This window comes from Vipera berus (assembly GCF_964194415.1).
Source record: "Vipera berus genome assembly, chromosome: 4".
Lineage (NCBI taxonomy): Eukaryota > Metazoa > Chordata > Lepidosauria > Squamata > Viperidae > Vipera > Vipera berus.
The window spans coordinates 91,998,448-92,011,886 of NC_138206.1; the positions used below are offsets into that span (position 1 = coordinate 91,998,448).

Sequence of the window (13,439 nt, forward strand, 5' to 3'; positions counted from 1 at the left end):
GAGCCGCCGCCACCGCCGCGCTCTCCAGCTGTTTGGTTTGTGCGACAAATCTCTCCTTGTTTCTTCTCCTCTCCTCCAATGGGGAGCGGGCTGCCCGGATTTGCCCAATGAGGAGCGCCACCCGGCCTGCCGTCAGCCAATAAGAGGGCGGGGGGGGGGTGGAGACGTCCGTTGCTGGAGATGTTCTCGCACGTCTTCCCCAGCGGGGGCGAAGTGGGGGCGGCCGTGCGTCTTTTCCCCCTGTAGTTCGGGGCGCGAGGCGCATTGCACTTGCCCGGCGGCGCCCCCCCCCTCTGCACCCGTCAGCCCAGCAGAGCCGGGCTCGCTCTCTGTCGCGGCTGCAGCATGGCGGTGGAAGAAGAGGGGCTCCGGGTGTTTCAGAGCGTCCGGATCAAAATAGGTACAGTGCGGGGAAAGAGAGGCGGCAGACCAACAAAGGGAGCGGGGCGAGACTCCTGCCATGTTCACCGGGGGGAAGCTCTGCGAGCCCCCGGGAGGCAGAAGCGGCGGAGCTCCAGCTCGCGCCGCTTGCGGCTCGGAAGGTTTCCTAGCTTCGCGCTCTCCGCTGCCTTTCTCCGAGAAGTACTTGCAGACAAAAGGGGGAAGCTGAAGAACCCGCCGCTTTTCTCGGCTGCGCGGGGCGGGCCCGAAGCGTCGCTTCGTCCGGGCTTGGTTCCTCGGTCCAAGGACGGCGGCGCGGGAAGGGCGTGCTGCGGGAGGATGGTGGCCAAGGGAAGTGAGGATGCTGCGAAGCAGGAGCGGGCGGGAGAGAAATCCGGGAGGAGAGAGTGACTTGCCAGTTAGTATCGAGCAGGAAAAAAATCGCCCTTTTGCCCGGCAGAAACCTGCCGGGATTGCCGTGCTGAGTTGACTTCCAGCTCTTGCTGCTGCCAGTCCCGGGCTCTTGGCTTCTTGCTGAAGCCAAGCGCTCCGAAACGAGTTTCTTGTGATTGTTAGTATGTAGTTATTTGCGGTTTCTGATCAAGTTCGACAAATCTCTCTCTGTTGAGAGACACTCTGGAGCAGGGGTCTTCAAACTTGGCCCTTTTATGACTTGTGGACTTCAACTCCCAGAATTCCTCAGCCAGCTTTGCTGGCTGAGGAATTCTGGGAGTTGAAGTCCACAAGTCATAAAAGGGCCAAGTTTGAAGACCCCTGCTCTGGAGGTTCATTTTTGACAGCTGATGTGCAGTTCACTCAATGTAATTTCCACAACTCCTTGACTATCCGAATGCTTTCTTTTCGTGGCACCTCAGTGCAACCCTTTCATGCTTTCTGCCACCAATGGTGGTGGTATGTGTGTGTGTGTGTGTGTAGGGGGGCTTTCATTGTACCACCCTGCCACCTCATTCACAAAATTTTGAGAACTGTTCAATAGGCTATTTGTCTTTCATTTGTAATTTCTCATGTTTACCTACTCTGCTTCTGTCATATTTTTCTCTCCAGAGAATCTGATGAAGGAAAGAAGGAATAGTTTATCCTGTTCTTTAGATTGATGTCTAGTACCCAGTATGAGCTTATAACTACAACAATGCTTATGGGTTCCTTTTGCATTCCTGCATCCCATAATTCTGCAGAGACTGCCAATCTCATTGCCATTTCCTGTTGGCACAGAATTTTCATGATGAAATACCAGTTTTTATTCCTCTTTGTTTCCATTGCTATTCCTTTAAGGTTTTTTTTCTTTCTTTTTTTAAAATGTAGGAACTTTATAACTTGGCCCTTTGTATGTTGTAAATCACACTAAGTTTAATCAAACTAAGTTTGCTTAATCAGTAGATACTTATATGGCTACAGCAGGGTATTTTGCACAGCAGGTCTTTTGTTTTAATACATTTGAGAAGAGCCCTTTAAGTGTTTTGTTCTTTAACTTGATTGATAAAACCCACATAATGGATTTGTATTTCATATTCATGTATTTCATACATTTTTGGACATGATAGGGTAATAACAAGCATACTCATTTTTCCCATACTACATATGCTTTTTGCTTAAACTGTTGTCAATTTCTCTAGTCCTCTAAAACTTTTTGAAATGATTTTGCAAGATAAAAAAATCTATACTTTAAGATGACAGTTTTGAATTACTGCCTGTAATTTACTGAAAAATTTTCATCAATACCATTGAACTATTTTGAATGTAGTTAGGCAAACAGTACTAAGATTGGCTTAGTGTATACACAGACTTTAAAAAAAATGAATTTAAAATCAATAGTGTTAATATAATAACTTTCCCCATATTCCAAATTGCTGATGCTTCAGTCTGTTATTAACTCTTCATAGCACGCCATGTAATTGCGTACCAGTCACATGCAGTAATTTAATTTGTTTGAAGGATGTGTCATTATTTTGACTGTTATGAATCACTTCCAGACTACTTCATTAAAAAGTAAGTAGCAGATATCACGGTTATAGTTAAAAATTTGCTGGTATTGATCTGACTGTACATTAGAGGGCAAACGCTGTACTCGCAACAAATGAAATCTAGTGGGATGATTCTGTTTGGTTCACCTAACCACAGTGTCTGTGGTTAGAACGTGTCTATTTACTAGGGCTGGGCAAAATATTTGAAAAGGGTCTCAAAGTGTGCTAATATAAGTGAAACATCTGTATTAGTGACATTAAACCAACGTGTCCTCTGAAGGACTCATGTAGCTGGTTTGATGGTGTCTATGGATATATTGCACGCAACATGTAGTCTTTCCAGCAGAACTTCCAGGGAAACAAAACAGCTGTGCAAGCACACAGAAATGCAACTGGGGCACAGCCTTTGTAGTAATTGTGTAAACCTAGATACAGCTGTGGTAGCATTTTAAGGAAGGGTATTAATATACTTTGCACTCACACTCATGCCACATTTCAAATACTTTCCACAGTCTTTATATTTTTGTTCAGGAAATGCTTAAGCAATATAGTACGAGAATTCCACTGAAATATATTGGATGTAAGTATGTGATAGGATGTTCAGTGCATATCATCAGAATGTGGATAATCCAGTATAATAATTCAGGATTTCCTTTTACTATCCTCAAAGAAAGGCTTTGTTACATAAAATACTTGTTATGAATAGGTTCGCTAAACAAAGTGTCAAAAGAACTTTACTGAGGAGTAAAACATAAGCCTGGCAATAAATTTGGGTCTCACACTGTGAATGTTTTTATTGTTGATCCTTATGGCAAACCGCTATGAATTTGGAGTTGATTTGGCTAGTGTACAAATGGAATGAATGAAAATGAAGTAAAAGCATGCAGCCTTACTAGAATTTGAAAGCCAAGTCCAATGAAGATTAATTGAACAGTAGCCATTTTCCTTTAATGTTTAGAGTCGCCCTATCTCAACTTCATAGAGGAACAACACGGAAAGAGCTGCGTACAGAACAAATCATTTGTCTTATATTTCTAACAACTCATCAGAATGTCCAACCCTCTTTCTTCATTTGTCATTGGAATTCTTATTTTAAAAGAATGGTGGGGAGAGCCCCAGATTTCTTTTTGACTAGGCTCCAAACCTTATTTGCTCCCTAATGATGGAAAGCAGCTATGCCAAGCCCTAGAGCGTGGACCTTAGTTTTAGAACAACTCCAAACCACCTACAAGAATTCAGAAGGAAATTTGTGTGTGAAATAGTCTTATGTCCCCTCAGTTTTCTCCTATTTTAAAACATTTTGGGCCTAAACTAGACGAACTGAAATGCATAATTACAGTGGATGGCAATATTAATAGCACTGAGGAGATAATATTCATTGGGATAAGTAAAATGTAATCCTTTTCCTTGTGATGATCCTGGCAAAAATAACCCTTCCTTCCATTCACGCTTGCTGTTAAATAGTAAGATCTTTATTAAGAAGCTTTTTGAAAAATGTGCATTATATTCCAGCACTGATTTCTTAAAAAAAGAGGACTCATTCATATGATTGCTCTATTTTTTTCTATCCTGAGATGCATTTTCCTTTGCTCTTTTTTTTAAAAGACTTCTTTCATAGTAGTTTGGTTCATTTATATACTGTAATTATTTTTGACTGAAGCAAAATAGCACAAAAAAGACAAAGGTTTAATCTCTCTTAATTATTTAAAATATGCTATAAACAAGTTAGCAGCTACTTCTTTGTACTGTGTAAATAGCAATTTCCAGTTTTCCCTTCCTATAGTTACTCCTGACTCATATCCTGAGTTTTTCCTGACGTTCCCGCAATCCTCAGGACAGACTTTTTATTTTGTGTTCAGGGAGTTGAAGCTGAGACAAAAGGATGGGAACTTTCCTTTGCCATTTTACACTTACTCCACATTATTGTGTTGACCTACGATGGAAATTATGCATCTCTTTCTCTACAAAAATTGGCAGGTAAATGAATTGAAGAGTTACTGTGTTAACATTAAAATATATATATAAAGGGGTTTTTAAAAGTTCAATTTAGTAACATTGAGCCTTTGAAAATTTTTGTAAGTTCAGAAATGCATATTTGTATGCATGTATGTACATATTCATATTCATTCATTGGCTAATGTGATGGAATGTACACCTGCAGGTGCAAAGGGGGAGACTTGGCAACACAGCTTTCCCAGCAAAAGGCCCAGATTAAGAGACTGCGCAATCCCAAACTGGATATGGGAGATGGAAGAGGATCAGGGTGGCTACACCTTAGAATCTCTCAGGATATATCTAGTAGGTTAGAAGTTTATAGCTTTAGTTTGGCAAGATTCTGTCCATTGTCTATAACATATAAGCACATCAGTGGAATCTCACTGTCTCGTCTCCGGAATTGGCGCTGGCAGTTACATTGGCAGTCATTCATAAGTTCTAATTGGTCTTAGCAGTTAGTTCACAAATGATTGCTAGGCCAGTATCCCATCTCTGTGGCAGGTCATTATTAAGAGGATTTTCTAGCTGCAGCATGGAAAAAGGGGGCAGGAATTACCACTAGAAAAGGTACCATGAAAACATGATGCAACTGACAGATAATTATTTCCCTCTTCCTCTGTCCCACTGAAATCAGGTAGGAAGAGAAGGTTGGCTTAATCCTGTTTTTGACCTTTATTAAAACATTTATCATGGTTGGCATGGGAAGTAGGTATTTTTCCCCTTTCTGATTGTTAAGGTTTCAAATATTGAAATAGCTCATTTAAACTTCTGTTGTGGGGATAATAAGTCTGTGCTAAGCTGGGGGTTACATAATGAATAGTGCATAAGTGAATAAGCCAGTGTTTGTTTCTGCAGCATATTATACTATGAACTCTGGTTAATGAAAGAGATTACAGAAAAGCTGATAAAGTTAACAGTCACACATAATCCAATCCTAGGTTTTTTTAAGCTATGGTTTGTTGAAATAGTCTTGACCTGGTTTGCACATAATGCTAAGCTGGGACCTTTCTTGGGGTGGGATAAGATGTCTGATTGTGTGCATTTTTATTGATTTTTTAGACAAGCCCTATACTGAAATTAATTGGGGATACAGTTTTTCTTATGTGGAGTGACTTACTCTAAAGATACTTTGATGTTTAAACCCCAGAGGCCAATGTATGATGATGGGAATTTCAGCAATAAAACTGAAGATAATTTTGATGAAAATAAAATGGTTTGAGGACAATATGTTGCCTGTACTAAACAAAAGAGGCAGATGGAATCTAAGTATTGGTAAATGAGTTTTTATTTGACCTGACATGTTTTTAAAAATATATTCCTTTTAAAAGGAACGTCTGAAATGGCCTTGGACTACTAATTGATGGGTGTGCTCTGTAAAACTGACATCAGTGCCCTTGAAGAAGGAGTAGTTGTTCTTAATAGCTTGGGCTAAATAAATACTTGGTATTCCTCACTCTCTTTTTTGACTTCTTCAGTGCCTATTTTCCTCTTTCATTTATCTCGCACCAGCCATAGTGTGGCTTATTTGATATAATTTGGTTATCTTCATCATTCCATGGTCTGCAGTTTTTTACAGCCTGTTATTTGAATTGTTGCACATTGAAAAACATAATACACATATTTCTTTTGTATTCTGTTTCTCTAAGGAAAAAAGACAACATATTGTTCCTCAAAGTTCCCATAGAATGCAAACTTTGCAACTTATAGGATGTAAACTTTGATGCAAGTTTAGGCAAACATTTTATGGAACAAAAACAAACTTTGATCATTATTTGCCAACAGACAATTTTAGGTTCAGTATGTGGATTGTCCTCAGGAGTGTGTGGGATAATAATATGCAGCTGTTAGCCTTTTATAAAGGTATCTAAGTATATTAAATATTCTGAAATCTTTAAGTACAGAATGCTTAAGGTTGTGTGTGTTACATTATGTATTTGATGCATCTCACATTTGCTGCATTTCAAACAACCGTGTGTGTAATGAAAGCATGCACAGTCATTAAGTGCATTACTTAGTCTTTAAGATGCTATAAAACTCCTGAGTACTTTTTAATTTAATTAACACTTTAACAACTTGACATATGTGCCTTTTGGGTGATACTCTTCTCCCCCCCCCCCCCGCCACACACACATGCCTTTAGAATTGGAAGAACAGGTTTTTCATTTCTTGTTTTTAAGCCATGTAGCAGGTAACCCAGATACCATCTCATAAGCATATATAAAATGTTTTTCCATTGAACAGAGTTAATCTACACACAGACACACACTTTCCCCACTCCTAATAGCAATAGCACTTAGAATTATATACTTCATAGCAATTTCTGAAATGGTTTACAATGTAGCATATTGCCCTCAACAATCTGGGTCTTCATTTTACCAACCCTGGAAGGATGGAAATCTAAATCAACCTTGAAATGGTCAGGGTCGAATTCCTGGCTGTGGGCAGAATTAGCCTGCAATATTGCATACTAACCACTGTGCCACCACATATGTAGTAGAAAGAATTAGTTGCTTTTGATGATGGTATATAACACATTGTATGCATTGTAGTCAACAAATGTTATATTTGTCCTAATATTTTAATATTTGAAGAATAATTTTGAAGTTGTTAATTTTTGACTTTCTCAACTTTTATTCATATACATATGTTTTGTCTGCATATTTATTAAAAATGATTGTATGATTTCTATAGGAGAGTAGGGTGTCCTATAAGTTGGTAGTTCTTCAGATCATGAGTATTGGTATCTCATATTGTTGAGATTTTTGTGACTCACTATAAATTATTTTGAAAGTGACAAAGTATGTACGTATGCCAATTTTTAAGATCAGATTTTGTAGGTACATCAGCTATTGTATAATTTCAGTAATTGTCTTTGTCTACTTACTAATATCTCTTGAAACTGAACCTTTGTTTTAAATAAATACATATATAAACAAAAGAAAAAATAACTTTGGAAAATTGCAGCTTTGATTGATTTTATTCTAACTTCTTTATTGATTGTTGTGTACTGCCCACAGTCATTGGATATCTGGTGGCATACAAGTTTATTACATCATCATCATCATATGAAAATCACAACTTCATTTCCAAATACTACCCACAAGCTAGAAATAAGGAGAAATTTCCTGACGTTTAGAGCAGTTAAATCAGTGGAACAGATTGCCTTCAGAAACTGTGGTTGCTCCATCACTGGGGAGTTTTAAGAAGAGGTTGGACAACCATTTATCTCAAGCAGTATAGGATCTTCTGCTTGAACAGGGGAACAGAAGACCTCCAAGGTCCCTTCCAACTCTGTTAGTGTATTATAATATTGAACCAGCTGCCTTAATTTACCCTCAAATTGTTACAATCATGAAATTGCTTAAGGAAGAACTGTTTCTCCACACATTGAGGCCGTCTCAGTGCTACACCTGAAATGTGTATCCTTTCAGTATACTATATTTTTTAATTTTTGTGAGGAAAATTATGAGGTCCAAGGCCTCTGAGTGTGCCAGAACCCTAGCATTTTCAAACAAAATTTGCTCATAGAATTTGCCAGTGTTGGATATAAAAAAAAAGTTTGTGTTGCTACATAATTTCCTCTTGCTGTTAGCACCGGGAGATGTAACAGAAGATTAATGCTAGCTTTCCTTGTAATATCTGAAGCTGCCTAAAGCCCATGGTTTCTACAACAATATACTAAAAATAATATACTACTTTATAAAAGGAATAGAGACTATTTTGTATCACTTTTGGAAGGATATGGAACTGATCCTTCAATGAAGATTACAAAATAATACAAAAAAGGGATGCTGTTATAATACGGTTAAATAGTAGAATGAAAGCCATTTTGGTGCTGTAGTAAAGGCACCAGTCAAGGAACCAAGAGACCTTAGGCACAAAGTGAGCTGGGTGACTTTGGATCAGTTTCTCTCTCTCAACCATAGGAAGAAGGAAGCAGTAACAAACCACTTCTAAAAAAATTTGCCAAGAAAACTGCAGGGACTAATCCCAGCAGTCACAATGAGTCAACACTGGACTAGAAGGTACACAGACCTCTCCCCTCCCCTGCACCTCTAGTAGAATAACACTGAGTTTATTCATTGCCATCTGTTAAATTTCTGTTTAGAAATGTTAAACCCATTTTAAAATGGGCTGAAAGCAAAGGACATTCTGGACCATACAGAAGTATTTTGGACTAAAGAGGCACCGTTTTGTTGGTGCTGTTTGCCTTTGAACATTTTTGCTCAGTTCTCTGTGCTTGTCATTTTATGGCAGAATAATGGATGATACAAGACTGAGAGCTTGTGTAATTCAGTGGGTCTGATATTTCAGGAGTAGTTTAAAGTCTGCAAAGAAACAATGTATGCCATGTATTAGATGCCTACTTAAGGGAAGCACGGAAAGAATCCTGCTCAACAACATAATATACATTAATACACATTAAGTATTCTTTCATTACTTCCTGAAAGTACTCGCTATGGTCAAAATCAAATATTGAAATAGGCTGAATGCTGCACACTGACTTTAGATCTTTGTTTCACAAATCTCATGCCATCTCTGCATGTTATGCTTCATATGCATGCCATAGAATAATGTTTATAATCAGTGTTTAAAATGTGAAGAATTCAATAAGTTTATCTCAATGTACTTTTATTGATGTTGATGTTCTTCATTTTAAAAAATGTGCTCTTCAAAAGTTTAAAAACACTACCATAGAGATCTTTACAGTTTTTATTTTATGAACTGTAAATTACATTTTTTACAGATATATTAAGGCATCCCTGGTTGTGATTATGTTGTTATCCGAAAGGGTGCTCAGTGCAGGTGGGTTCCTATACAAAATAGGGCACCCTTGCATTCTAGAGATATCTTGGGAAATTAATTTCTACATTTCCAAGAAGCTGAAAGTGTACTAAGTTGGAAAAGGGGAACATTGTGATTTCTTATGGCCATTTCATCTGAATAGTGATCTCCAAACATATGTTTTTAGGGAACCATGAATTTAACCATGGATTTAAACATAAATATAAAAGTAATCCCTTGTACTTTTTGATAATGGACATTACATTTTAAAATGTTATTAACTGAGAATTTACCTTATTTGCTAAATGATGTAATTATGCAAATAACACAATTTAACAAATGTAATTTAACTGACTCATGGAGATGCATCAAACCTGTCAGTTATTTCAAAGAAGACGTACAGATGGAAATTTGATTTGTTGCATATCAAATTTGTTAAGCAGGGCTCTGTTAAATCAAAATTGTACTTGTATTTGTATTTTAAAAAAATGGTTACTAGTAAATAGCCTCCATATTTAGAAATCTTAGTTCCAAAATATGTGGCAGAAACTAGGACTGCAGCATTTGTGCTACTTCTAAAACTGCTGTTCCACAGTGTGAGATAGTTCTTCATAGTTTGGTCCTGTGCATTACACATCAGCTTTCCTGATGCAAATCTTGCCCAGACCACTGAACTATCTATGCAGCCAGCAAACACTCTGCATCCATCCCACCAGTTGGTAATTTCCCCCTGCCTGACAGCTCATCTATTGTATCTATTATCTTCTCTAGTTTGCTTTACCTTTCTGCTTAAAGGTAAAGGTTCCCCTGCACATGTGTGCTGGTCGTTTCTGACTCTAGGGGCCGGTGCTCATCTCCGTTTCAAAGCCGAAGAGGCAGCACTTTTCCGAGGACGTCTCCGTGGTCATGTGGCCGGCATGACTAGACGCCAAAGGAGCACGGAACACTGTTACCTTCCCACCGTAGTGGTCCCTATTTTTCTACTTGCATTTTTATGTGCTTTCGAACTGCTAGGTTGGCAGAAGCTGGGACGAGTAACAGGCGCTCACTGTTACGTGGCACTCGGGATTTGACCCGCAAAACTGCTGACCTGATCGACAGGCTCAGCGTCCTAACCCACTGAGCCACCGCGTCCCTTTACCTTTCTGCTTGCTAGTTGCTAATTGGTCCTAAATTGTCCTCTACTTCTGGCACAGTCCTTTAATGGAAGAGCTCTTCAAGTTGCTGTAAAGAGAAGCAAGAGGTACAGCAAACCTCTAGTAGTAATGAAAAGTGTATCAGTGAAGAAAAGAAACTTGTCATTTGTAAGGTCTACATAATTTGTAGTGCCATAGTTCTGTTTGTGAAACTAATAGAAAAGTAGTTTTTGAGGAGATCCAATGCTCTACTGTTTTCCCTGCACCAGTAAGGTCTTGTCTCTAGCTGCTGAAAGATATGTGTATAGGGCAGGGAGTGAGGATGCATACATGCTATATTTTTGTCCCAAATATGTACAGTATGGTCTATATGTGAAATGTGCTTTTCTGAAAAGGAAAGTGGGACTGTTGGCACATATGTAAGAAGGTGTGCATGTGAGTATGCCCGCGCACATGTACACACATAGATATTCACGTAAAGTTATATAATTTTTTTTTTTAAAAAACAACCCTACACAATATTCTAAATAAATAAGATTTTTGTACTTAGTTATCATCCTCTGTATTTCCATACTGGAAAAGGAGATGATTAGGAGTGATATTTGGTTTTTCTTCAATTTTCTATGCCACGAAACAATGCTGTTGAACTGGTGCTTGTATATAAGGAGAGCAACATGAAAGAACTGCATGAAGGGCAGCTTGGAAGAAGCATACTAAACCTATTATCACCTTAATTTCCAGCTTTTCAAATTAATATTGCAAGTATGTGCACACTTTCACAAATTACTATCATGGCAAGTGTGAACTCATTTGCTCAAGAATAAGTGCAATACAGGAGAGAAATGACAGTCCCCCTTGATCTGTAGGCCATGGTTCCTCAACCCTGATATAGGCTTTTTCCATGATGATTTGTCCCTAACCTTTAGCTCTTCCAATAGCACTCCCATTTCCATTGTAACTTGTTGCTGGTCATCCTCTTCTCTTTGCTTCTACCTCCTCCATTGTGAGAGTCTTCTCCAGAGAACTGAGTCTTCACATGTTTCTAAAGTAGAATAATTTGAGCCTGTTCATTTGTAACTCAGGTGAGAACTTTGCATTGATTTCTTTCTTGGCATTCATGATATTCTCAAGACTTTTTTCCACCAAATTTCAAAAGCGTCAATATTCTTTTTATCCTGTTTCATCAGTCCAAGGTATGCCTTAAGTATCACTTAACCTGAAATAATAATCCTATCTGTCTGGGAGCAAATGGAATTGTAAGATTTCCGAGTGGAAATTTAAAAAGTTGTGTTTAATTCACTCAGTCCAACTTAGCACATAGTGATTCTGAGAGGATAAAATAGGGAGATCAGAAAACCAGGGACATCATCACAGAACAAAGAGGGATAAACGGTTAAAAATAAACAATTGTTGCAAAGCAAGCCCATCTGTAATTTGTGGGCTTTGATTGTAGTTGGAATATATAAATATAGCTATGGAGTTTGGGTTCTAACTTAATGGACGTTGATGGCATTCCTAGAGTGCAGAGTGAAAGAGTTGCTTTACATATAATTTGGAGGCATCTCTGGTTGGGACTGTCTGTTTAGGATGGTTGTGGTTGGAAAGACTGTAAAAATTGCAACAAGCGTTAAGATGTGAAAGGGTCTTTTCAACTGAAGTTGCAACTGTTCTTTCTCCTGAGTAAAAATTATTGCCCAAAATAATAAAATTCTACTTTGACAAGAAACAGACCTAGACCATTTCTCATTCTTTCTTCCTCTCTCCTCATCTCTGACAATGCAGAGTTTTTGAAATTGCAGAAACAGGTATAATTAGCATAGTATTGCAAAGATGTCTTAACTTTCAATTTGTTTTCTCAGCAGTATAATTTTGTTTTGTGGGAGTAGGTGACCTGTAAGGTCTGTAATGCATAATTATTGTTTGCTGGCCTTTAATTTTACTTGGTGGACTTACCCCAAGTTAGTTGTTACAAAGTTGAAACTTTCTCATAGAATGTGCAACTAAATCTTTTACTTGATGCCTGAATCAAATAAAATTTAGATGTATGAAAAATTTATTTGATAAGTTGGCATGGCAGATACCTATGTTCAGTACCAAGTTGTAAATGAATGGCAACTACATGACACATTGGATGTTTCTAAACTGCTCTTAAAGGTATATAATTTAATACATATTTTGTTATAATTACCGTAATTAGAAATTCCCAAATGGAGGAGGGGAATATGGCCTAGGGACAGAGAAAACTAGTTCAGCGACCACAGAATGGTGATTTGTGAAGTTTAGTATTGTCTGTTCTTTCCTTCCCAAGCTGTCAGATTTTGGGGTATTTTGGACTTGCTTGCTGAAAATTCTTGGTACTGTAGTCTCAATAGACCCTATGAACACCTGACTGGGTAAGACTGCTCTGGACACTGGTATTACCACATATAATTTGCTTTGTTGCAACTATGAGAGATGCTAAATACTGCCAAAACACTCCTTTGCTACTATATTGCAAATCTGTGTAATATGCTTTACATGAGGTCAAAGTTGCTTTAAGCTGTTGATTAGGATTGGCACGTCTTAATGGGTGGTAATGTGCAATATATGAGATAATTTGTTTATGTATTTGTTCCCAATACTTCAGAGGTTGAGTGGTGTCTGTGAAAGTATTTATCTAGTGTGTTCTCCTCCAAGTATGTAAGTATAAAATTCTCTTCTACCGTTGAAAGCTTCCACTTGGAAATATGCATGCATGCATGCATGCTGTTCCCCCACTGAAATAGAGTCATACAGGCATTAGAGGTCATTTAGTCCAACCATCAGTTCAGTGGAAGAATTCGTTGCAAACATCTTTTTAGATGAAAGCATTTGTGTGATAACGGAGGATTTGCTCTCTGCAGCAAAAGTAAGCTGATACAGGCAGCTAATTACTTATATGATTTGGATAATAGGGCCCAGTTCCTATTGTAATGTGACTGCATCTTAAGGCCTGGCAGTATGCTGTATATTCTGTAGGAAAGAGTCCAGATTGTTCTCCATGCAGCAAAAGAAGTGTAATAGTTCTGTAATAGTATGTGAGAACGACCTTGGGAGACAGGAGGAAGACTGCAATCTAGACAAGTCTGATGAACAAAATCTGAGGCCAAAAGAAGAGGGGTGGAAGAAGGGACTCTCCCTT

At 38.4% G+C, this 13,439-nt stretch overlaps 1 protein-coding gene across 2 annotated transcripts in view; it reads left to right on the forward strand.

Moving 5' to 3' along the window:
* Nucleotides 1-207: 207 nt before the first annotated feature.
* RASA3 (RAS p21 protein activator 3) overlaps nt 208-13,439 on the forward strand; it is a 152,102-nt gene continuing 138,870 nt past the window's right edge. For both annotated transcript variants that reach the window (XR_014026323.1, XM_081326879.1), the window contains exon 1: nt 208-400. Coding sequence is in view for 1 of the 2 variants with exons in the window: in XM_081326879.1 (XP_081183005.1) it covers nt 346-400 (55 nt within the window). In the remaining variant the exon portion in view is untranslated. The remainder of the gene's footprint in view (nt 401-13,439) is intronic.